The sequence below is a fragment of the Neofelis nebulosa genome, chromosome 17 (assembly GCF_028018385.1).
Source record: "Neofelis nebulosa isolate mNeoNeb1 chromosome 17, mNeoNeb1.pri, whole genome shotgun sequence".
NCBI lineage: Eukaryota > Metazoa > Chordata > Mammalia > Carnivora > Felidae > Neofelis > Neofelis nebulosa.
The window spans coordinates 17,742,477-17,768,947 of record NC_080798.1 but is presented as its reverse complement, the minus strand read 5'-3'; the positions used below and the strand labels follow the sequence as shown (position 1 = coordinate 17,768,947).

The 26,471-nt window shown below is 38.6% G+C and overlaps 1 protein-coding gene and 1 long non-coding RNA gene across 7 annotated transcripts in view; both read left to right on the top strand.

The window, feature by feature from the left end:
- The window catches only part of LOC131500347 (uncharacterized), a 42,184-nt gene that overhangs the window by 3,946 nt on the left and 11,767 nt on the right, over nt 1-26,471 (top strand). The window lies entirely within an intron of this gene.
- On the top strand, nt 49-25,459 carry ZNF146 (zinc finger protein 146). 6 transcript variants are annotated; one of them, XM_058709481.1, is made up of 4 exons: nt 49-147; nt 10,144-10,376; nt 11,345-11,410; nt 22,433-25,459. In XM_058709481.1, the coding sequence occupies exon 4, from the start codon at nt 23,190-23,192 to the stop codon at nt 24,066-24,068; it is 879 nt and encodes a 292-aa protein (XP_058565464.1). In that variant the 5' UTR covers nt 49-147; nt 10,144-10,376; nt 11,345-11,410; nt 22,433-23,189; the 3' UTR covers nt 24,069-25,459. The 6 variants fall into 6 exon arrangements, with proteins under 6 accessions (XP_058565464.1, XP_058565462.1, XP_058565465.1 ...); XM_058709479.1 differs by having other exon boundaries at nt 57-188; XM_058709480.1 differs by having other exon boundaries at nt 71-181.

The window sequence follows — 26,471 nt, the reverse complement described above, 5'->3', positions numbered from 1 at the left end:
CTGTTAACAGAAGGTAATCAAATACCAGCCTGGGCCAGGCCGCGGTGACCGTGTGGGCCGCGTCGCGGAGACTTCTGGGAGCTCTTGCTCGCCATCGGAGTGCGCAGGCGCAGCGCGCCGAGTGGACATTTTGGTCTTTGTCCGCGGGTCAGTCCGGCCCCTGGGTCCACGTGGCGCGAAAGTAGGAGGTGGGATGTGGGCGTCTTGGGCCGGTCGGGTCGGGGAGGTTGAAGGGGAGGTTTCTGAATCTATTGGGGCGCGGCGCGGGGATGGGGAGTGGGTTTTAGAGCTTCTGGCCTACATGTGGGGTGGGGGTGGGGGTCTCTGAGGAGGGTTCGAGCGTGTGTGACCCTGAGTTTGTCCGCAAGTTTGACTGGATGTTGGGATTATTGAGAAACTGTGGGTGCAGGATTGTATATGGCTGCATCTGAGGGGGAGATATAGACCACCATTGAGGTAATACTGAGTCGCACTTCCCTTGTCGAAAGTGCTGGTAAATACGGTGCCATCTTCGCGGAGTATGTTTATTTGAATGTTTAAAGGGGGAAAAAAACTAAGTGGTAAATTAAAAGTGAGTTTTTACATAAAAAGGCATTTACTTTTAATTGGAGCAGAATGTAGATCACCGTGATTTCTTATTTTTTAAGCAAACAAGAATATTTCAAAGGCACTTTTTGTTGTGAGGGAGCTGCAGGCGATCTCAAATCCTCTGATCTTCAGGTTATTTTAATAGGGCTACTATTAAGTACTAGACTAAATATCGACGTTACACTTTGAGCAGCAGTGTCGTATGATACAGAAAGCCTAGGATTAGAGTCAAGGGTTTGGAGTTCTAGGCTAGCCACAGTTATCCTCATTCTTTGAGGAAAATTTAGTTGTTGCAATGTTTATCCGTTAGTCTGACCTAGATTCGAAGTGTCAACTCCTAAATGAATCGAGGTGTTCCCAGATTGAGTGGATTCTGTAAAGAAATAAAGACAATTCGATCTGCAAAGATGCTTTTTCTAAGGAATCCCCACGGTCCTCCTTAGCGTAATAATAAATGAGATTTAAAGTTATTGGGCACCAATTTAATATCTACAAATCGATAGTATTCAAATAGACAACAGCCAGTTAGAAGACCTAATAGAAGAAAACTATTTACAATAGCAATAAAAAAATTGAGAAATAATGTGCAAGGCTATTAGAACTCTAAAAAGTGCTAAGAGGCATAACATGTGATGTTATTTAATAGATACATCGTGTGTTTCAACAGGAAGATGTCCTAAAGAAGCGTGTGTAGATTTAAGTGAATGTATTAATTCAGTGTGATCCTAATAATAGTATCTATGGCTTTTTGGGGGGTGGGGGAGAACTAGATAAGCTGATTCTGTACTTCACGTGGAAAAATAAAGTAGAATAGAGAGTAAAACTCTGAAAAAGAAAAGCAGGGTGTGGGGAGGCAGGAGTCCAGTGCTAATGTATTTTTATTTTTAATTCCAGTATAGTTAACATACAGTGTTACATGTTTCAGGTGTACAATATAGTGATTCAGTAATTCTGTGTATTACTCAGTGCTCATCAAGATAAGTGTACTCTTAATCCCTTTCAGTTATTTCACCCATCCCCCACCCACCCACCTCCCCTCTGGTAACCATCTGTTTGTTCTCTATAGTTAAGAATCTGTTTTTTGGTTTGTCTCTTTTTTTTCCCCTTTGTTCCTTTGTTTTGTTTCTTAAATTCCACAGATAAGTGAAATCATATGGTATTTGTCTTTCTCTGACTTATTTGGCTTAGCATTATACTCTCAAAATCCATCCATCTAATGGTAATGTATTTTAAGATATAAATCCTCAGAAATTAAAATCGTGTTGGTGTTAGCATGAAGCAGGCCGATGAAGGGAAATTCGGCAACATCTATACTAACTACAAATGTATTTTCTTTTTGACGTGTCTATTTCACATCTGGAAATTAATCCTACAAGTATACATACCTGCATTTGCTTAAAATGATACAGGTACAATCTTGCTCATTGCTGCAGTGTTTGGTATAGGAAAAGATGAGCGAGCCATCACTAAGAGATTGGTTTGAAAAATTAGATCCACCTATACAATAGAATAATACACAGGTATACGAAAGAATAAGGAGGAAGCTTTCTGTATACTGACACTGAAGTAACTAAGATGCCTGATGTATGGTATGCTTCATCTGAAGTAAGAAGGGGCAGAAATAAGAATATATATTTGTATTTGTTTCCATTAGAAAACTCAAAAGATACACAAGAAACTAATAAATGGCTATCTCTGTTTGGGGTAGTAGTACTGGGATAGATGGGGCAAGGGCAAATACCCTTTTATGTTTGTTTTCTAAGTATATGAATTTAGTATTTAAAAGTTAAAGTCTTTCTTTTTTTTTTCCTTTAAAGGAGGACATAGGCTGTAGAGCCAGACTGTTAGTTCTTTCCTGTGCCACTTTGCACCTCGGTTTACTTAAGCCTGTGCCTGTTTGTCATTTGATAATATAGAGAAAAATAATAGTATCTGATTCACAGGGTGGTTGGTTGTGCAGATTGAGGAGTTCTGAGTGCCTGGTGTGTAGTAAGCAATGGCTAAGGGTTAAATAGCAGTATTATTACTATCTGCAAAATAATAGTTCCTTAGAAATAGTACAGCCACTGGTACTATTTCTGGTAGGAATTTCTTAAAGATTCTGATATATAGATGTTCTTTTTTTATTTCCATGTTTATTTAATTTTATTTAAAAAAATTTTTTAATGTTTATTCATTTTTGAGAGAGACACACCACTGCAAGTGGGGGAGGGGCAGAGGGAGAGGGAGACATAAAATCGAAGCAGGCTCCAGGCTCTGAGCTATCAGCACAGAACCCAACATGGGGCCTGAGTCGAACCTGAACCCACGAGGCATGAGCGGAAGTCGGACGCTCAAACTGACTGAGGCACTCCAGGGGCCCTTTATTTTTTAAATGTTTATTTTTGAGAGTGAGAGTTCATGCGAAAGAGTGTGGGGGAGGGGCACGGAGAGAGAGGGACAGAGGATCCCCTGCGATCTGTGCTGACGGCAGACAGCTCGATAGGGGCTGGAACTCAAGAACTGTGAGATCATGACCGAAGTTGGATCCTTAACCTACTGAGCCACTCAGGTGCCCCTGTTTTATTTTTTTAATGTTTATTTTTGAGAGAGAGAGAGAGAGTTCCTGCACACAAATGGGGAAGGGGCAGAGAGAGAGAGAGGGAGACAGAATCTGATGCAGGCTCCAGGCTCCCTGTCACCTTGGCTGGAACTCACGAATCTTGAGATCATGACCTGAACCAAAGTCGACCGCTTAACTGACTGAGCTACCCGGGAGCCCCTATTTCCGTGTTTAAACTTTTTTTTTTTTTAACATTTCAATTTACAACTGGAATGAAGAAGTTAGATTTCTGTGTTCAAGTTATATTCATCTGTAGAAAACCATCATTATTTTTTTCATGAGAATGTTCTTTGATTTCTGTGATGGTTACTTTCTCATGGTTCTAATTCAGAATCTGTGATGATATTTATTAAAAATCGCAATTGTGACATTTTTGGCCAGAGTGTATCAGAGATGATCTTCAAATTGCATAACATCAGGAGAGACATAGGATATGACGACTGGTCCATCATTAGTGATTGCATTTTCCCCCAACTGTAATCTGTATGGATTTACTTTGGTACCATACTAATGTTCATTTCCCATCAATTTAGTAGATAGGTTTTACTCTGATAAATAATCCTTGGTTAAATCAGTTTCTTCAGGGGTTGAAAAGTGATGATTTTCTAGTTTTTTTAAATTTCTTTTAGGGGCGCCTGGGTGGCGCAGTCGGTTAAGCGTCCGACTTCAGCCGGGTCACGATCTCGCGGTCCGTGAGTTCGAGCCCCGCGTCAGGCTCTGTCTGGGCTGATGGCTCGGAGCCTGCAGCCTGTTTCCGATTCTGTGTCTCCCTCTCTCTCTGCCCCTCCCCCGTTCATGCTCTGTCTCTCTCTGTCCCAAAAATAAATAAAAAACGTTGAAAAAAAAATAAATTTCTTTTCCATTTATTTGCTGACCTCAAATTGTTTCAAATTTTTCTGACCTTTAAGCATCATTACAAAGTGTTGTAGTAACTGCAACGAATTTTCTTTCTGATACTCCTATTACCACAGTTTTAGCTGATGGGCGGTCCTCCAAGCTCCTGCTGGTTCATTTTGACTTGTTGCTGTTTAACTTTGAAACTTTTATGCACTCCAAGCCCACTTTGTACCTTCCCTGTTACATTTGGAATTGGCCATTTCTCACAAGGAGCTCTCGTTCCCTTTATTAGAGGATGGTATTAGAGATGTTCTCATTTCTGCAGGGGTAATGTTCCAAGGCATTTCAGTGATGGAGCTAGAAAATCCATTTGTAAAAATACAGGTTTGTATAAGTTTCTAATTCAAGTTAAATTGTATGATATTTTTACCTAATAATTAGCTCCTAATTGTATTGTATAATAAAAATTTTGAAACATGTTAACATAATTTCTTATTTTCTTTGTTTTATCTTGCAGTAAAAGAAACATGGTTTCAAAATAACATTACTGGTAGTAGTAGTAACCATGAATAACATACTTCATCACATGAAAAATTTCTTTGTAGCTATTTTTGTCCCTAGACTGTATTCCATTAAAGATGTATAGTTAGTTTTTTGTTCTAAAGCCTTTTGAAATAAATTCTTTCTTTGAGGAACTATTTTACCAAGTTAATGTATAGTTGGGTTCATTTGTTTCAATTTGCCTTCCTGTTCAGGGACTGCTTTTTATTTATTTTTTTAAGTTTAATTTTTTTTTAATGTTTATTCATTTTTGAGACAGAGAGACAATGTGAGCAGGGGAGGGGCAGAGAGAGGGAGACACAGAACTTGAAGCAGGCTCCAGGTTCTGCCCTGTCAGCACAGAGCCCAACATGGGGCTCGAACTCAGGAACCGTGAGATTATGACCCGAGCTAAATAAAGTCGGATGTTTAACCCACTGGAGCCACCCAGGCACCCCCAGGGACTGCCTTTTAAAAAATGGATTTATTTTAAAAAGTAACTAATGGCTAAAGCCAGTAACTACCTGGCTGGCTCAGTAGAGCATGTGACCCTTGATCTTGGAATTGTGAGTATGAACCCTACTCTGGGTGTAGAGATTACATTTTTTAAAATCTTAAATAAATAAAAACTAAAAATAAAAAGAAACTAATGTGTTTCTGTGATTCAACAAAAAAATAAATCTCACAGAGATACCTCATCTATTCTGCCCTCCCCCATCACATTCTTCTTTGTCTCATTCAAGTATAGTTTCTTGTTTATCCTTTAAGTGGATTTTTTGTTTGTTGAGCCACTAGTTCCCTCCTACCCGCACCCTCCTTTCATAAAAGATAGCATACTATATGCATCTTACTCCTCACTTAACCACATGTCTTGGAGATCTTTCTTAATCACGTGGTTTCTTTGTGTTTTTGTTTTTTCATTTTAACTGCTATATAAATAAGATACCATTTGTGCATTTACCATGGTTAATTCAGTTGTTGGACATCTGTTCAACATTAGGGTTGTTTTCAATCTTTTGCTGTTACTAACTGCAATAATGAATAATTTTGCTGTGTCATTTTGTACTTAATGCAGGAGTATCTCTAAACTAGATTGCTGTTAAGTGGAATACCATATAGCTAGGTATTTACACTGCCACTAGCAATGTACAAGAGCACCTTCTCTGCTAGAACCTTACCATTGGAGTGTAGTGTTGAATACTTTTTGCCAAAGGCATAACTGAAAATTGGTATCTCAGTATAGGTCTTATTATATCCTTTATGAGGGAGGCTGAATATCTTCCATATGCTTAATAAGGGTTTCATGTATTTTTCTGGGAAGTGTCTGTTCATATCCTTTTCCTCATTTTTCTGTGGGGGTCCCATTTTCTTCTAGTAGCTGTACATTAGATAGGTTAGCCCTATGTTGAATGAGTTGTAATTTTCAAGTTAAAAAATTTGTTTTGACATTGTTCATTTATTTTTTAAAAGATTTTATTTTTTTAATGTTTATTCATTTATTTTTGAGAGAGAGAGCACAAGCGGGGGAGGGACAGAGAGAGAGACGCAGAATGTGAAGTAGGCTCCAGGCTCTGAGCTGAGCCAGGAACCGTGAGATCATGACCTGAGTGGAAGTCAGACACTGAGCTACCCAGGTGCACTTTAAAGATTTTATTTTTAAGTAATCTCTACACCCAATGTGGGGCTCAAACTCACAACTCTGAAATCAAGAGTTGTATACTCTACTGACTGATCCCGCCAGGTGCCCCAAGATGTCCATTCTTAATTCTGCTTTCTTTTCATTCCCTCCTTTTGAGTGACCTTTTCGTTACTCAGTGTCTCTTTTAATTATTTTCTTTTTTTAAATTTTTTGTAATTTCAAGATATTATTTAAATTCCAGACTTCACCACTTTAATATATAACATCCAGTGCTCATCACAGTAAGTGCCCACCTTAATAGCCATCACCCATTTAACCCATTCTCCCCCCTCCTCTCCAGCAACCTTCACTCTGTTCTCTATAGTTGAGTTTTTTGTTTTTTGGTTTTTTTTTTAAATTTTTTTTCAACGTTTTTTATTTATTTTTTGGGACAGAGAGAGACAGAGCATGAACGGGGGAGGGGCAGAGAGAGAGGGAGACACAGAATCGGAAACAGGCTCCAGGCTCTGAGCCATCAGCCCAGAGCCTGACGCGGGGCTCGAACTCACGGACCGCGAGATCGTGACCTGGCTGAAGTCGGACGCTTAACCGACTGCTCCACCCAGGCGCCCCAATGTTTTTTGGTTTTTTAATGTTTATTTTTGAGAGAGAGAGAGTGCACACGGGAGGGGCCGGGGGGGGGGGGGGACAGAATCCAAAGTGGGCTCTGCGCTGACAGTGGTGAGCCCGATGTGGGATTTGAACTCAAAAACCATGAGATCATGACCTGAGCCAAAGTCGAATGCTTAACCGGCGAACCGCCCAGGCGCCCCAAGAGTCTATTTTTGTTGTTGTGTTCTTTATATAGCTTTGTTAGCTTATTTTATTTTAGAGTGTGAGCAGGGGAGAGTGGCAGAGATAGAGAATATTAAGTGGGCTCCATGCTCAGTGTGGAGCCCAACATGGGGCTCAATCCCATGACCCTGGCATGACCTGAGCCAAAATCAAGAGTCGGACGCCCAACTGACTGAGCCACCCAGGTGGCCCAGCTTTGCTTCCTTTTTAAAGTTTTTGTCTTTTGGAAAAATTCATTTTGTTTTCATTTCTTAATTGCTTTGTGGCAGTTATTTTTCAGGTGAGTTTGCTCAACTGTTGGAAATTGTGCTGTTTGTTTTCCCTCTTTTTGTTATAGTATCCTTATATGGATACAATTATTTTGTTTACTTATGTTTGTGAGAAATTTTCTGAGACCAGTACCAGGAAAAAGGAAGCATAGGAGCATTTTATGCTTCAGAGCTCACCTGCCTCTTTTAGTGTTAAAAACAAAGGAGTTCCTTACCTCCTCTGGCTCAATGACCCTAACCTGGTCTGCCTCTTTCCCATAATTCTTCACAGTATTTGCCTTCTAGGATGATATATTCACCTTTAGAAGTTGCTAAATCTGGGGATGCCCTACTCCCAAGTATTTTTTAAGCCTACTCCTTTCCCCACAGTCGTTTTCTGTTTAATCTAGGTCTTGCTTTCATCAGTTTCCTTTAGGGTGAGGCCTTACTCATTCAGTAAAGAATTACTAGCTGAAGATTTCTGAGCTTTTTAAGTTCTTGGAATCCCCTGAAGAATTCCCAGTTTTTCCTAGGCTTCTTTGCAACTTCCTATGTAAGCTTCTTTTTTGGTTCTACATGGAATTGCGAGGGGTTTTTTGGTCCCTGGTTTTGTTGTTCATTATTAGACTGAGTTGTAACAGTTCTCACTGCCATTCTGAGAATGAGTATTTGCTAATTATTTCTGAGATCTTTTCTCTCAAAGATTTCTTACCATTGTGTAGTCTTTTTTGCTGTACCTACCATGGTGTTGTAGTTCCTGTACCATATTTGTTATTTTGGGTGTTTGGGGCTACACATATATAATTTGGAGTGAAGAGATTCTACTAGTTTTACAGCCCCATTATTCTTGATATATTGTATGGTTTTCAGGAGAAGCACTTGAAAGACTCAAAACTAATCAGCTACCATGCTCTTTGAAAACCTTTCTTTGCCTCCTCCATTGTTGGTGTTCATAGGATTCTGTCCTTGACTATCTTTTTCATATACTGTGTATATTCTCTAAGCAGTCACAGTCACATTCTACCTCTGTCTTCAGCAGCACTGGTATTCTGACAGCTGATAAATTGCCATTTCCTTCCTCAGCCTATCTGAGCTCCTTATGTATGTGTGCAGTTGCCTAATGGATATACCTGCCTGCATGTTGCTTAGAAACCTGACACTCTGGATGTCCAGAATATCAAACTTGATCTCCTTTCTCCTGCAAGGTTGTCTTCAGCCAACTCACCTTCTCCTATTTCTCTCTGTGTACATTAATGTTTAAATCACTTTCTTGGGGCGCCTGGGTGGCGCAGTCGGTTAAGCGTCCGACTTCAGCCAGGTCACGATCTCACGGTCTGTGAGTTCGAGCCCCGCGTCAGGCTCTGGGCTGAGGGCTCGGAGCCTGGAGCCTGTTTCCGATTCTGTGTCTCCCTCTCTCTCTGCCCCTCCCCCGTTCATGCTCTGTCTCTCTCTGTCCCCCAAAAAAAAAAAAAAAAAAAAAATCACTTTCTTAGCCTTCCATCTCTGCCACAACCCAGCACAAATTGGTGACCAAGCCTTTTCAACATACATAGTAATAGTGTGTATGTGTGTAAGTAGTAACTTACGTTTTTTAGGATTTTGTCTTTTTAAAAAAATGTTTATTTATTTTGAGAGAGAGAGCAGGGGAGGGGCAGAGAGAGAGGGGGAGAGAGAATCCTAAGCAAGCTGTGCAGTGTGTGCGCAGAGCCTGACTCGGGGCTTGAATCCATGAACTGTGAGATCATGACCTGAGCTGAAAGCAAGAGTCTGACGCTTAACTAAGTCACCCAGGTGCCCCTGCCTTTTTTTTTTTTTTTTTTTTTAACTTATTTTGAGAGACAGTGCATGAGTGGGGAGAAGAGTAGAGAGAGAGAGAATCCCAAGCGGGCTCCAGGCTCTGTGTGAAGCTCGATGTGGGGCTAGATCCCATAACTGTGAGATCACGACCTGAGCCAACATCAAGAGTTGGCTCCTTATCCAACTGAGCCACCCAGGTGCTTCAGGATTTTGCTTTTTTTTTTTTATATGATTTCAACTCTATAGAAAAGTTGGATTAGTTCAGAAAGTCCCATATACTCTCCCCAGATTTACCATTCACTTTTCAGTTTTTTGCTTTATTTGTCCTTCTCTCTCAAAATATGTGTGTATAATTTTTTTAACCATTTGAGACTAAATTGCACACGTGCTTCCTTTGTAAGTACTTCAGCAAGAATTTGCTAAGACCAAGGACATTGTTTTTCGTAACCACGGTGTAGTAACCAAAATTAGAAAATTTTAACATAGACACATTGCTATTACTTAATCCAAAGTCATGTTCAAATTTTGTCAGTTGTCTTAATGTTCTTAAAAATGTTTTTTTGAATGAATGGATGAACATCTATAGGACATTTCTAATATATGGTTTTACTCAGATTATAACACAAAGTAAATATTAGGACTCTAGGAAAACTTTCTGCAACCTTATTCTTGAATAGTGTAAGAACAATTTCCTACATATTGTATCCTGATGATTTAGTTCTAATAGGCATTCGCTGCTGTTGTCATAGAGATGAGTGTTAAATTCATGCAGGAATAAGGGCCGTGGTTAAAATCCACTCAGGAGCCCATGTGGGAATGTGGTGCAACAGAACAATAGCAACCAGTCATATAAAGTGTGAACAGCTTTTCTTTGTAAGTAAAATTCTGAGAAATAATTCTGTCTTTTGTGTCCCATTTCTGGATGTGTGGAAACTGAAATGGTTTAATGAGTATCGCTTTGAAATTCAGGATTCAAATAGTCTTAGTCCCTTTGCTTATATAATCGTGTGCGCTTTAATCTCTAAGGCAAAAGGTCATTACTTCGTTCTTTTTCACAGGGCCGCTTCCTTGTGCATCCCTGGAGACTGCACCTTTTTCATCATTCAGAAGGCCTGGAGGCCCCAGGGCTGAGTTCTAGGATGGTACTTTGGCCCCCAGCATTAATATTCTAGTGCTGTGTCATTTCCCCAATAGCAGGTTATAAACCAACTACACCGTATGTGATCCTCTGTTGGAACAAGAAGACAAACTCTGGATGGTGGAGAACAAAGTGGAAAGGAAATTTGTTCAGGTGAGTGAATGACAAGGCAGGTCACAGTTGTTCAGGCAGCACTGACACCTCTGAAATACTCTTAAGATGTTTTCTTACACGCCCTAGACTTTAAGTATTTACTTGGTATGAATTCTTTAGAGACCTGAGTTGCATTTACAGTCATCATTTTTTTTTTGCTTCAATACTCTATTTAATTAGATTCTAAAGGGCCAGATGCCCCGCTTATCTCTATTCTGGATGTCAGCACTTCATACTTTATTTGTACTGCGTCTGTGATTGTTCTCTCTTTCATTGATACCCTCAGTTTCATACCTCCTAATGTGTATAGACTCCTTTCCTCATGCAGTGTCTTTTATAGGTCTTAAGTCTTTATGTATTGTCTGACATTTAGGTTCCTTTTTCTTATTTCCCATCTTCTTTCATTCTTTCAGTGGTTAAGTGCCTCCAAATTATATTTTACATCTGTAGTCATGCTTCCTATTGTCTTCTTTTCCACTTCCCCCATTATGTATCAACAAACTCCTGCCTCCCTTTCTTCTGCCCCCATATACCTCTTTCAGAAGTTGTTGCCTTAGAAATCACTTCTTTTTGGCTGTGTGTGTGTATGTGTGCATATGAATGTGATGAGTCTGTTTTTAATGTAATACATGAGCTTTCAAAAATTTTGAACATCCGGGTATACAATGGAAAGGTCGTCTCTTACCTTTGACCTTCAGTCTTAAGTTTTTTTTCAAAGATGCAGTTATAAGAGTTTCACGTGTATCCTTCTTGAGGTAATCTATGAATAAACTAGCATGTATTATATATCTGTGCTGTAAATATGAATATATATGTATATAAGCCCTTAGTTTTCCTTTTCATACAAATGGTGGTATGTATTCTATTGTGTCCATAGTTTTGTTTTGTTTTGTTTTGTTTTGTTTTTTCTGGGAGAGATTCTCTATCAACACATTTATTTAACCTGTCTCCTATTTATGGACATTTAGGTCGTTTCCAGACTTATGCTTTTGAACACACAAGTGTTCCTGAGGAAGGAAGAGGAAGACAGACTTGTGAGTAAATAAGTAAAAATATATATTCTATTAGATGGTGGTGAGTGCTTGGAGAAAATTAAAGTAAGGAAAACCAGCGTAGACCAGGCTAGTTGGCCATTATAATTTTAAATCTGTTGGTCAGGGAAAGGTCTCTAAGAGGGTGACATTTGAAAAAAAGATCTGGAGAATGTGCAAAGGGGGCATGCAGTATTTGATGGGAGAGCATTCATCCAGAAAGAATCAAAAGTGTTAAAAGCACTGAGGCTGGAGCTTGCTATTCAAGAAATTGACCAGGGCAGAGTACCTGGCACAGAGTGAGCAAAAGGGAAAAGGAATATGTTTGGTTAAGTAACAGGCTAAGTCTTAGACTTTGGCTTTTATTTTGAGTGATTTGGGAGACCATCAAAGGGTCTTGAGCAGAGGAGTAATAAGATCAGAATTATATTTTGGCTGCTGTATAGAGAAAATAAGGTATAGGGGGGCCAAGGCTAGGAGATTAATCAGAGGCTATTGCAGAAATCTAGCTAGGAAAATACTAGTAGTTGAGCTAGTGACAAGGCAGATTCTTGAGATACTTTAAAGAAAGAGCTGACAGGATTGGCTGATAAAGTGTGTTGGTTATAAGAGGAAGAGGAATCACTGATAACTCCCAAGGTTTTATCTAGAAGAGAATGAGTTAACATTTACTGAGATAGGAAGACTTCAGGAATTTTGGCAGATCAAGAGGTTTCTTGTTGATTTTGACGTGTCTTCTGATCATCTAAGTCCATATTCATATAGGCAGTTAGATACACAAGTCAGGAATTTAGGGACATAGAAAGTTGTGACCTTCTGTTTTGCTGTACTAATAAGCTACTTTATTCACTGATGGTATGTCTGTATTGTCCTGCTGAGTCCTACTTTTCCTACCATTTTTTGATGCTGGTGGGTCCACCAAATCTTCTGCATTCAGCCTATGTTCCTGGATTCTGTTAAAAACAAGGTGATGATTTGCCCTTGAGGCTGTTCCTTATGTTTTCAGAGAGCATTGTACAAGAGAGCTCTTCCTAAAAACAGCAATGGCAGCTGCCTGCTAACATCCTTTCTCATAAGACATTAGAATTATACCTGTTTCCTACTCTTATCAACAATGCAGTTTCCCCCTTTTTTCCTGTTTTTCTTTATCCTTCACAGATGTCAAAAGTGGGCAGAAATGTTCTTATTTTACCATTTAGAAGAAAGGATCTATTTATGCCATGTTTGAGTCACCCTTGTAGGAATTCTCTCCTACTTCTTGATTGGTACTGTGATGACCTGAGATACTACTTTATCTAAGTGTTTTTCTTGTCTTTGCTTTTTTTTTCTTTTCCCTCTTACTGGAGGTGGCTCCTAGAACACAGCATTCTGCTTTTCCTCCTCCTCTCTTTTTTTGTTTTTTAAAGTTTATTTTATTTTTGAGAGAGAGAACGTGCACCCACGTGCGGGCAGAGAGAGGAAGACAGAGGATCCAAAGTGGGCTCTGCACTGGCAGCAGAGAGCCAATTGTGGGGCTTGAACTCACAAACCGTGAGATCATGACCTGAGCCAGAGTCCAAAGCTTAACCGACTGAGCCATCAGGTGCCCCTAAAGTTTATTTTGAGACAGAGATAGAGCCGGGAAGGGGCAGAGAGAGGGTAAGAGAGAGACACTCAAACAGGCTTCCCACTGTCAGTGCAGAGCCCCATGTGGGGCTCAACCCCATGAACTGTGAGATCATATGACCTGAGCTGAAATCAAGAATTGGACACTTAACCCACTGAGCCACCCAGGCGCCCCTCAGGGCTCCTCCTCTTTATAAATTAAATCCCAGTGAAGACTCATTCTGAAGTTAGAAGTAGCTCTATAGTATCAGTTTTTATTTTGGCACCTCCAGCCTTTTTGTCTTTCCCACCGTAATTTTACCTATTTATAGGATAAACAACTGTCTAACTTGCTTCATTCTTTTTGTGTCAGACAGTGAATTCATTAATATAATACCCAAATTGGAGATTTCAATTCATTATTTTAAGGTCCAAATATTACCTAAAACCAATTTCATAAAATGTCTTGATTGTTTCTTTGCTCATGGTCCTTGAGATAGGGTCAGCCAAGACTTTAAAAAGATACACTTCAATATAATCAAGAGAGGACATATTAACTAACCGTAAATGTAAATGTGAACACATTTTCTCCTCTTTATAAAATGCTTTGAATCTTGGCTTTTGATTATGAAATGTTTTACCTCTTCAGGTCTTACTTATCATTTAAACGTGTTCCCCTTTTATTGACCTTCCCTTTGTCCATCCTATCTCACATTTTCATGGAAATTCAAAAGTCCTGAGTAAATTCTTAGATATTTTTATATTTTGATGTCTGGAGTCTGTATTATAAACGTGTCGAGGGGTGCCTGGGTGGCTCAGTCAGTTAAGTGTCCACCTTCAGCTCAGGTCATGATCTCGCGGTTCATGAGTTTGAGCCCCATGTCAGGATCTGTGCTGACAGCTTGGTGCCTGGAGCCTGCTTCGGATTCTGTGACTTCTCTCTCTCTGCCCCTCCCTTGCTCACACTCTGTCTCTGTCTCTCAAAAAATAAATAAACGTTAAAAAAAATGTTTTTAAATGTGTTGAAAGGAAGGCCCATGTTCTTTCTGTTTCCAGTTTTGATTAAATATGAGATACTTGTTAAACCTGTGAATTGTGGGAGGGTTGTTACTATTTATCAATTCTTTTTCAGTTTTTTGTCTTAATAAATATTTTCAAATATTAAAAACTTTTAAAGAGGAGTTCATCATTCTCTTATATACCCACTATGTAGATTCAGTAATTATTTTGCCATGTCTGTTGTATATGTGTGTCTATATTCCTATGTATGCATATTTACATATGCTGAAACATATGACCCTTCACCTCTAAAAAATTATGTATTTTCTAAAAAGAATGTTATCTGTCTACATAACCAAAATATCATTACTCCTTAGATGGATTAACCATAATGCCCTAAAATTATGTAATAATCAGTCCATATTTAGATTTCCCCAGGATCTCTAAAATACTTTTTGTTTGTTTATTTTTTGAGAGGGAGAGGGAGAGAGAGACAGAATGTGAGCAGGGGAGGGGCAGAAAAAGGAGGCACAGAATCTGAAGCAGGTTCCAGGCTCTGAGCTGTCAGCACAGAGCCCCTTCCACTCTGTGAGATCGTGACCTGAGCTAAAAGTTGGCTGCCAGTTGAACCACCCAGGAGCTCCTGAGGCCATTCTATTTAAAATTGAAACTCAGGGCGCCTGGGTGGCTCAGTCAGTTGAGCATCCGACTTCGGCTCAGGTCATGATCTCATGGTCCGTGCATTTGAGTCCCGTGTCGGGCTCTGTGCTGACAGCTCAGAGCCTGAAGCCTGCTTCCGATTCTGTGTCTCCCTCTCTCTCTGACCCTCCCCCGTTCATGCTCTGTCTCTCTGTGTCTCAAAAATAAATAAAACATTAAAAAAAATTTTTTTTTTTGTAAATTGAAACTCTACCCTGTTCCCTGATTTTTTTTTTTTTTTCTCCCTAGCACTTAAAGCTTTTTAACAAACCAACTCCTTTATCTGTCCACTAGAATGTAATCTTGATGAGGATAGCAAATTTTTTCAGTTTTGGTCAGTACTGTTTATCCCTAGAGCTTAGTAATGGGCCAGAAAGAAAAAGGTATTTGTCGAATGAGTAATGAGAAATGTTTGGAGTAGCAGTTCTCAAAATTTCACTTTTTTTAAAATAACAGCTTATTTACATAAAATTCACATAATACAAAATCCATCCTTTTTCAGAGTGTACAATTCAGTGGTTTTAAGTAATATTTGTAAGTTGTACAGTCATCACTACTAATTCCAGAACATTTTCATCCCTACAGAAGGAATCCTGCTACCCATTAGTAGTCACCTTTACACTCTTACAACTTGAAGACCACCTGAATCTTAAAATTTCTCATAGCAAGAAAAAGATCTATGTATGTGTATGGTGACAGAGGTTAACTAGACTTATTGTGATCATTTTGCAATATATACAAATATCTAATCATGTTGTACATCTGAACCTAATGTTATGTCAATTATACCTCAGTTTTAAAAATTAAAAAAAAGGTTAGTGGTAAATTTTATGTCATGTGAGTTTTGCCACAATTGGAATAATAAATAGACTTGAGGACCTTATGGTTTATGAGGATTTTAGTGATATTTACCTTATTTAAAAGTAAAATTGGGAGGCAAAGCTGGTTAAGTGCCCAACTTTGGCTCAGGTCATGTTTCCGGGCCAATGAGTTTGAGCCCCGTGTTGGGCTCTGTGCTTACAGCTCAGAGCCTGAAGCCTGCTTCAGATTCTGTCTCTCTCTCTCTCTCTTTCTGCCCCTCCCTCATTCATGCGCGCGCGCGCTCTCTCTCTCTCTCTCTCTCTCTCTCTCTCTCAAAAATAAACATTTAAAAAAACAGTAAAATTGAGAAGCTTTAAAAAATGTATTTATTTAAAAATAATCTCATTACATATAAACCTAAATTATATTTCTTAATAAAAATAATTTTCCAAAGTGAAAAAAGTTGAGTGAGAAGAGTGACAGATGTTTTTCATATCTGTAAGTATCTTTAATGTCTGGTTTATAGAAGATAGCTAGATTCTCATTTCTGCTCTTATAACATGTTATTTTGGTTAAAGTGTACAACAGAATTGTGGCTTCACACAAATGAAGTTAGAAAGGAAGAAATACTTCAGTAGGCATCTTTTCAAATAATTGTGGATATTCTTTGGTACTATGCCAATATGTGACAAATAATTTTTCAAGATTAGCTACAATATGGAATTTGAAACTCTATATTTTTTTGTTCTCTTAGATAGTCTTTTAGTCTGTGTTAAAATTTGAGTGGATCTCTTACCCTTGCATGACTTCTGTAACATCATGCATTTGTCAATTGAGTTATACAGATCTTTGAAATATTTGATATTATCTTACCGAATATTTGATATATGGTGTCTCACCATATAATATCAAAACATATTTGTTAACATCACCACCAGTTTCATTAGAAAAGTCTTTTAAATATTGGGAAGCTATCGATCTCATGGTGGAGAATACAGGTTTTCCAAAATTCTAATGAAAAAAATGTTTATTTTTGAGAGAGAGAGAGAGAGAGAGTAGGAACAGGGGAGACAGGCAGAGAGGGGAGGACGGAGGATCCAAAGCAGGCTCTGTGCTGACAGCAGAGAGCCCGATGCAGGGCTCGAATTCACAAACAGTAAGATCATGACCCGAGCTGAAATCAGACGCTTAACTGACTGAGCCACCCAGGCTTTACAAATTTCTCATTTTGGTTGAAAATTCAAATTTTGTTGTGCTGTCAGTTGTTTTCCTTGAAATGGTTGTCTCAATTGGTTCTGTCTCAAGAAAGTACCTGCTGAATAATACCCAAGTCTGAATAACCGTACTTTGTAAGGCAGTCATTAATTTATTAAAGTTAATTAATGGTGCTCTATGAAAAAAGTGCCCGGTGAAATAAAGTAAAAATGGTGCTCCATGAAACAAGTGCCTAGTTTACTCATAACTTAAATAACTTTAAGACATCACCTTCAGGGGCACCTGGGTGGCTCAGTCCGTTAAGTGTCTGACTTTGGCTCAGGTCAAGCCCCGTGCTGGGCTTTGTGCTGACAGCTTGGAGCCTGGAGCCTGCTTCATATTCTGTCTCCATCTCTCTTTCTGCCCCTCCCCTGCCTGTGCACTGTCTCACTCTCTCTCTCAAATATAAATAAACATTAAAAAAAATTTTTTAAAGACATCATCCTGAGACCACTATCATCCTTTCATGTACAACAGAAGTATATGTGCACATGTATAGAATGTTATTTATCATTATACTTTGTTTCTTTTCATGGAATTTATATTTGTCATACTTTTGTTTGCTTGGTTTTCTGTACTTAGCACAGACTCCTTTGGAGACCTTAGAATAGTTAAAAAGCCTTCTAAAACCTAGTTTCCACATGGCCAAATGCATGGAGAAATTTCTTTCCATTTTTTTCCCATGGAGATTTACTTGTAGAATTTTTGTCCTCCTTCTCGAGGCTGAACTGGCTGTACTTTGACCTGATAGCTCTTATCTTGTTTTTCGTCACCATTATCAAAGACCTTTTTTCATTGTTTTTCCCGTATTATAACCCCTCTTTTATGGATTCTGTATCTATTGCCTTCTGTGTATACTTTTAGTGGAGCACATCTAGCAAGATCCTCAGGAAAGGTGCATTGAGGTAAAATTTTTTAACATTTGCATATCTGAAAAAATGCCTTTTCCCCTTTAGATTGGTAGACTAAGCTTAGAATTTTCCTTCAGAATTTTGTCTTGTAGCTTCTTGTGTTTCTGTTGAGATATTTGGTGCCATTCTATTCGTGTTCCTTTGGGTGATAATATATGTGTGTGTAGTTGGGTGATATGTGTACCTATATATTGTAGTTTGGTTTCTTTTAATTTATGTTCCCTTTTTCTTTTGAAAAGTCTTGGTGCTATGTCTAGGTATGTGCATCTTTTATTATTCATCATGCAAGATACTAAGTGTGTCCTTTATTTTTTATTTACTTAAAAAAAATTTTTTTAATGTTTATTTTCAAGAGAGAGAGAGAGTGAGCGAGGGAGGGGCAGAGAGAGGGAGACCCAGAATCTGAAGCAGGCTCCAGGCTCTGAGCTGTATGCACAGAGCCTGACACGGAGCTCGAACCCACAAACTGTGAGATCATGACCTGAGCCAAAGTTGGACGTTTAACCGACTGAGCCACCCAAGCGCCCATAAGTGTGCCCTTTAAGTCTAGAGATTCATGACTTAGAAGAGAGGAAGTTTTTTTGTTGTTTTTTTTAATGTTTCCCTCTAATCAGTTTTCTCCTTTTTTTTTTTTTCTGGAACTTACTTCACTCAGCTAATATATTGCCTTGGTTTACGCTCTGAATTTGTCTTTTTAAAAAAAATTTCTTAAAGTGTAATTGGCATACATTATATTAGTTTTAGGTGTATATAACAATAATTTGATATTCGTATATACTATGAAATGACCATCAGAGTAAGTTTAAGCCATACAGTAGTTCCCATGCTGTACATTACATTCTCATGACTTATTTTATAACTGAAAATTGTACTTTTGACCTTTTTCACCTATTTTGCCCACCCCATCTCTGGCAACCATCAGTCTGTTCTCTGTCTATGATCTTGTTTTGTTGTTTGTTGGTTTGTTTAAGAATCCACATATAAATGAGATCATACATTATTTGTCTTTCTCTGACTGACTTCTTTCACTTACCATAATGCCCTCAAGTTCCATCCAGGCTGTTGCAAATGGCAAGACTTCATTCTTTTTTTTTTTTTTTTTTTTTTAATGGCTGAATAATACTCCATTGTATATAGGTACCATATTTGTCTATTTGTTCATCTATTGATGGACATTTAGATTGTTTCCATATCTCAGGTATTGTAAATAATGCTGCAGTGAACATGGGAGTGCATATTTTTGTCTTAGTGTTTTCATTTTTGGAGATATTCCCAGAAGTGAAATTGCTGGATCATACGGTTCTGTTTTTAATTTTTTGAGTAACTGGCATTGAGTTTGTCATTTTTTTTTTTTTAAGACATTGAATTTGTCTTTTTTTTTTTTTTTTTTTTAAGATTATTTTTAAGTAATCTCTACACACAACGTGGGGCTCGAACTCACACCCCAGAGATCAGGAGTTGCATACCCACTGACTGAACCAGCCAGATGCCCCCAAATTTGTCTTCTTAAAGCTTCTACCAGGAAATACTTACCATTGTGCTTATATTTCATTGGCCAAACAAGGTAGGTGGCCATGCTTGAGTTTACTAGGGTGAAGCAACATAATCCTTCTGCATTAAAATGACCCTGTTATTAGTGAATAATAACAATCTACCTTCCCACTCTCCATCTTAAGATAAAAGCAACTTTTTGTTTCTTGCTTACAGAACCTTGTTATTGTTTCACTGATAAAATATCTTCTATCTGATTGGCTTTAGGTTTTGTTGCTGTGTGCTGTGCCTTGCCTTTATTTCCTCAAACTTTCTTTATTTTTCTTCTTCTTTTTTTAATGTTTTAAGTTTACTTATATTTGAGAGAGAAAGAAAAAATGTGAGTGGGGAGAGGGAGAGAGAGAATCCCAAGTGGGGTCTGTAGTGTCAGCATAGAGCCTGACGTGGGGCTTGATCCCACAAACCATGAGATCATGACTTGAGCCGAAACCAAGAGTCAGATGCTCAACCAACTGAGCCACCCAGGCGCCCTTCTTTTTCTTTTGATGTTGATCTGTCTTATTAGTAGGGGTTCCTCAAATGTGTGGAATATTGGCTGTACAGTCATATTTAAGACTGATTCAGGGGCGCCTGGGTGGCGCAGTCGGTTAAGCGTCCGACTTCAGCCAGGTCACGATCTCACGGTCCGTGAGTTCGAGCCCCGCGTCAGGCTCTGGGCTGATGGCTCGGAGCCTGGAGCCTGTTTCCGATTCTGTGTCTCCCTCTCTCTCTGCCCCTCACCCGTTCATGCTCTGTCTCTCTCTGTCCCAAAAATAAATAAAAAACGTTGAAAAAAAAAAAATTAAGACTGATTCATTAAGATTATCATAAGCTCTTTAATGCCTGGTTGCTTTTAGTCATCTGGTAGGTTTCAGTGAATCAAAAGTAAAATGCAGCTGTTCCTTAAGCAGCCTGAGGTGATCTCCAAAAATGGTTTGTTATTCACTTGACCCAGAAAACCCTACAAAATCATGCAAATCAAGAGGTTCAAACCTTGTGTTCACTTTAAGAACACCTGTGAAACTGCTGAGGCCATCAAGGGTATGCATATCAGAAAAGCCACCAAGTGTCTGAAAGAGGTCACTTTGCAGAAGCAATGTGTGTCATTCTGTCACTACAATGGTAGAGTTGGTAGGTGTGCCCAGGCCAAGCAGTGGGGCTGACACAGGGTCAGTGGCCCAAAACGAGTGCTGAATTTTTACTACATAAGCTTAAAAATGCAGAGAACAATATTGAACTTAAAGGTTTAGATGTAGATTCTCTGGTCATTTAGCACATCTAGGTGAACAAAGCCCCCAAGATGCAACATAGAACTTACAGGGCTCATGGTTGGATTAACCTGTGTTAATCCACCCTGCCATATTGAGATGATCCCTACTGAAAAAGAGCAGATTGTTCCTAATCCAGAAGAGGAGGTTGCACAGAAGGAAAAGATATCCTAGGGGTGTCTAGGTGGCTCAGTTAGTTGAGCATCCAGCTCTTGATTTCTACTCAGATCGTGATCCCATGGTTCGTGAGATTGAGGCTCACATTGACATTGCTTGGGATTCTCTCTCTGCCCTTCACCTGCTCATTCTCTTTCTCAAAATAAATAAACTTAAAAAAAAAAAAAAAAAGTAAGTAAGTAAGTAAAAGATACCCCAGAAGAAACTGAAGAAACAAAAACTTAATGGCTGGGGAGTAAATTCTGCATAAAATAATGCAAATAAAAGTTTAAAAAAAAAAATGTTGGGCTTCTGGATGGCTCAGTTGGTTAAGCATCCGACTTTGGCTCAGATCATGATCTCATGGCTTGTGAGTTTAAGCCCCATGTCGGGCTCTGTGCTGACAGCTCAGAGCCTGGAGCCTGCTTTGGATTCTGTCTCCCTCTCTCCCTGCCCTCCCCTGCTCTCTGTCTCTCAAAATAAATGTTAAAAAAAAAAATTCAGAATTCACTACTCTATATAAAAGAAAAAAAATAAAATGCCACAAGGTGCCTGGCTGGCTTTGTTGATGGGCGTGCGACTCTTGATCTTAGGGTTGTGACTTTGAGCTTCATATTCGGTGTAGAGATTACTTAAAAATAAAATCTTAAAAAAAAAAAGGTAAAATGCCTTATGGACCCAGGATCCCTGAATGATTATACTGCTTTACACAAACCCTGCTGGCCAGGTCCTTTGTTTTAGCTTAAACAAACAAAAAAATGACTACAAATGACAACCATCTTGGAAGGGTATCCTGCTGAGGTTTTTCATGTGCCTTTCAGGTTCTCCTGGTGTATTTACCTGGTTGACAGCATTTTTTGGCATTAGCTGCAGAATATCTTGGGACATTCCACCATATTATGTATAGATTTAATCCCATTGATTTCTGTGTAGCACCTTTCCCTTGTCCTTTCATTTGCTGGGTGTCCTGGGTTCTGGAGCTTCTCTGAATAAATTTCTGCATCGAATAATTTCCATTCATGCAAAGGAGTGGTCCTTTGTCTTCCTGACAGGGAAAGTAGTGCTCCAATGGCAACTTACATGATCTTTTTTTCAGCTACCATCCTTTATTCCTTCTTTTGAGGTACTTGATTCCCTCCATTTCCTGAGTCTTTCTGATATCTTGTGGCATAAATTGGCTTACTTGACATCGGCATCTTCTTCTGCAGCACCTTTACATACTTGAACTTCCTCAGCTCTGCTGCGTTGAAAATTTTCTGTGTGCTTTTGTTATTGGAAAATTTGTTGATGTCTGTGTACACTGATGTCTCTGATCATACCTTTTTTTCTTGTGAGCTTGTACCCTTGTCTGTTTAATGAGATTTTGGAAGGAAGCAGTTACTGGTTAATTCCTTCCCTTTTCTTAGGTATCCTGGGAGACTTTCTCAATTTTATGTCATCTTTTTATCCTACTTGTTAATTCTTCATTGTTTGTGACATTCAATTTGCTGAGCTAATTAATGGGAAAGATTATTTTTCAAGAGTAATCCTTAAGCTTTGTGTGTTACTTTGAACGTTAATTTTCTATGAAGATACCTCCACAAAGGTTTTCTTCTCAAAAGTTACGTGGTGACATTGGTCATGAGGCTTTTTTCTTACTGTGAGATGGGCTTCCAAAGTTCATCCCACAGCACAATCCATAATTTTATTACTAGTAATGGGAAAACTTATAAATAATGATAACGTAAAGCTAACATTATTGAGTGCTTATCATTTGCAGCCACAGGACTAAGCATTTTATACATTAACTCCATTGAATGATGATTCTTTGTACTCCGTTTTAGAAGAAGCCTGAGAAGATGATGAGCAGATAGAGAGGCAACAAGATTTGGGAGGCAAGTTGCATCCATCTCCAATAAAGTACAGACTGAGGAAAAAAAGCAGTGAACTAAGAAAATTGGAAGGATACTTCTTCTGATCTCAGACCTTATATCTTTAAGGAAACACCTTTTTCAAATTACCTGGAAAGAGTGTGAAACAAAATTTAGACTTAATTGTGAGGGAAGTTGTGTAGGGGAGAATCATTAATTTAACTAGGAAATCCTGCCTCTGCTTGCTCCTTATGCTAATAACCCCCTTTAAATGTAAATCAGTGTGGAAATGTCTTCAGTTAAAACCATTTGAGCATAGAAAAACCCTATGAAATTACTGAATGTGGCAAAACTTTCACTTACATGTCACACCTCATTAAATGTAGAAGTCAGGCTTAAGAGAAACCCTGTTCTAAGGAATACTGAAGAGCCTTTAGGTAGATGATAGATCTCTGAGCAGAAGAAAATTTTTTACTGGAGAGAAACCAGTGAATATAACAAAACTTCGTTGATCATTAGAAAATTTGGACAGAAAGCTTTCAAATGTACTGAGTATGATATAGTCTTCTCTCAAACTTTATCCCTTCCTCTATATTTGAAAGGTCATACACAGAGAATCCTTACAAATGTAAGAAATATGGAAATTCCTTCAGCCAAAAGTAAATCCTAATTCATCAAAAAAATTCATACTGGAGAGAAACCTTGTGAATGTGGGAAAGCTTCCATTCAGATGTCACACCTCAGTCAGCAGAAAATTTGTAGTGGGGAAAACCCCTTTGCCTGTAAGGTATGTGGGAAAGTCTTCAGCCACAAATCAAATCTTACTGAGCATGAACATTTTCATAATAGAGAGAAACCTTTTGAATGTAACGAATGTGGAAAAGCCTTTAGCCAGAAGCAATATGTTATTAAACATCAGAACACCCATACCGGAGAGAAGCTTTTTGAATGTAATGAATGTGGAAAATCCTTCAGCCAGAAGGAAAACCTTCTCACCCATCAGAAAATTCACACTGGAGAGAAACCTTTTGAGTGTAAGGATTGTGGGAAAGCTTTCATTCAGAAGTCAAACCTCATCAGACACCAGAGAACTCACACAGGAGAGAAGCCTTTTGTATGTAAGGAATGTGGAAAAACCTTCAGTGGCAAATCTAACCTTACCGAGCATGAGAAAATTCATATTGGGGAGAAACCCTTTAAATGTAGTGAATGTGGAACAGCTTTTGGCCAGAAGAAGTACCTCATAAAACATCAAAACATTCACACTGGAGAGAAACCCTATGAATGTAATGAATGTGGAAAAGCCTTCTCTCAAAGAACATCACTTATCGTACATGTGAGAATTCATTCAGGTGATAAACCTTACGAATGCAATGTATGTGGAAAAGCCTTCTCTCAAAGTTCATCTCTCACTGTGCATGTGAGAAGCCATACAGGTGAGAAACCCTATGGTTGTAATGAATGTGGGAAAGCTTTCTCTCAATTCTCAACCCTTGCTCTGCATTTGAGAATACACACAGGTAAGAAGCCTTATCAATGTAGTGAATGTGGGAAAGCTTTTAGCCAGAAGTCACACCATATTAGACACCAGAAAATTCATACTCATTAAAAAACCCTGTAAATATCATAAAAATTGGAAAGTGTTCATCAGGAATTTAAACCTCATAGCACATCAGAAATGATCATACTGAAAGAATATATCACAAATGAGGAAAACAAAAGCTAAAAAGTTACTGGACACCATGGAATTTATACTGAAGAGAAAGACATTTATATGATAAAAATCCTGGGCCCCCAGAAAAGCTGATGGCCTAGGTAATGCTGGAACTTTAGACGCATTTCCACCAAACATGCTTCTTATTGCTGTCTGCATTTATCTGGAGATCTTCATCAACGTAATCAAAATATAAGTTTTAAGTATTGGCAAGGAAGAGACTTTTATGGTATTGATTTAGTAGAACAGAAGAGATTCTGGAAACACCTATGCATCTATTAAAATTTAGAATATGATAGAAATGACAATAGGAGGTGAGAAGATAATGGGACTATGTAAAAAGTGATTTGGAGGTAATTTGTTCTCCAAGGAAAAAACAGACCATGAACTATAAACAGAGGTAAGAACCAAGAGGATAAGAACAAGAATATAAGCTGTATACTGAAATGGTTATGACCTTGGGAGTAGGGAGACATTCCTTATAATAAGCTCAAAAATTCTCTGAATTTCTATGCTTAGGAAATATGTATCAGTCTGCTTACTGTGGCATGATTTGTAGTTAGCCATAAGTTGGAAACACCTTAAATGCCCATTGGGAGCAAAATGGAAAATACTTATGATGGAATACTGTATATCTGTAAAATTTAGCAAATGAGATCTATATTACAGAGAAAGATCTCAAAAATCATGTTGAAGAGGGAAAATGAAGTTGCAGAATAACATATATTACAATGCATTTTGTAAATTTTAACTAAAACTTTACTCACAAAATTCAGTACTATGTATTGGTAATGGATAAATATATGTATGTATGTTTTTAAAATGTTTTTGGAATGGATTGGAAGGATACAGACCAAACTCTTGATAGTGGTTGCTTGTGAAGAGTGGAGCAGGGAAGGGGATGAGTGTGGGAGGGATGGGATGGGGACTGTTTAAAGGGGGGTTTCATTTTTATATATAAATATCCATTTCTCTTAAAAACTAAAGACTGCAAGTAAATATATCAAAATACTGGATAATTCTGATTGTGGTATATGGATATCTTGTCTTATTTTTTGTACTTTTCTGTATTTTTAAATTTTCTCAAAATTAATAAGAATGGGGGTGAGGATGGGAACACTGTACCTATAGAAATCATGTTCTAATGGATTCATTCCCAATCAAGTACTAAACTTTTTATAGAAAATATTTCTAAAATTTTATCAATGATGAGTGGATGGACTTGCTCTCTATGTAATATGAAATTATCTATTTTATTAAAATTAAAAATGATCACATAATCCAAATCTGCTTTGTTTTTACATGTTAATGGCGTACACTGTATGGTCTGTCTGTACATTTCTAACATTTTGCAACATCATTTGAGCTTAGAAATTTTTAAGAACTTTTAGTTAAGGGTACATGCACATACTTTTTATAACATGTCTTTTTCAGGTAAGCTGATCTTAGAATATCAGTTTTCCTGTCCTGTACATTTCCAGAAGAACAGCATATGCATCAAAATTTAAGGTTTTGGGGATGCCTGAGTGGTTCAGTCGGTTAAGTGTCCGACTCTTGATTTCGACTCCAGTCATGATCTCACTGTTCCTGAGATCAAGGCCCAGATCAGGCTCTGCACTGACTGTGGAGCCTGCTTGGGATATATTCTCTCTCTCTCTCTCTCTCTCTCTCTGTCTCTCTGTCTCTCTGTCTCTCTGTCTGTGTCTCTGTCTCTCCCCCAAAACGAATAAACGTAAAAATATATGTAAAGTTTTTTGGGGCACCTGGCTGGCTCAGTCAGTAGGTCATGCAACTCTTGAGCTCAGGATTGTGAGTTTAAGCCCCACGTAGGGTGTAGGGCTTACTTTAAAAAATAATTTAGGGGTGCCTGGGTGGCGCAGTCGGTTAAGCGTCCGACTTCAGCCAGGTCATGATCTCACGGTCCATGAGTTCGAGCCCCGCGTCAGGCTCTGGGCTGATGGCTCGGAGCCTGGAGCCTGTTTCCGATTCTGCGTCTCCCTCTCTCTCTGCCCCTCCCCCGTTCATGCTCTGTCTCTCTCTGTCCCAAAAATAAATAAAAAACGTTGAAAAAATTTTTTTTTAAAAAAATAAAAAAAAATTTAAAAAATTGTTTTTGATCCATTTTTTTATGTTTATTTTTTTAAGAGAGAAAACATGAGTGGGGGAGGGGCAGAGAGAGGGAGATAGAGCATCAGAAGCAGGCTCTGTGCCGTCAGTGCAGAGCCCCTGCTGCAGGGCTCAAACTCCCAAACCAGAAGACCATGACCTGAGCTGAAGTCAGACACTTAACCAGCTAAA

Excerpts from the sequence above, each read along its gene's own strand:
- ZNF146 (XM_058709481.1), top strand. The coding sequence starts at position 23,190 with ATGTCACACCTCAGTCAGCAGAAAATTTGTAGTGGGGAAAACCCCTTT.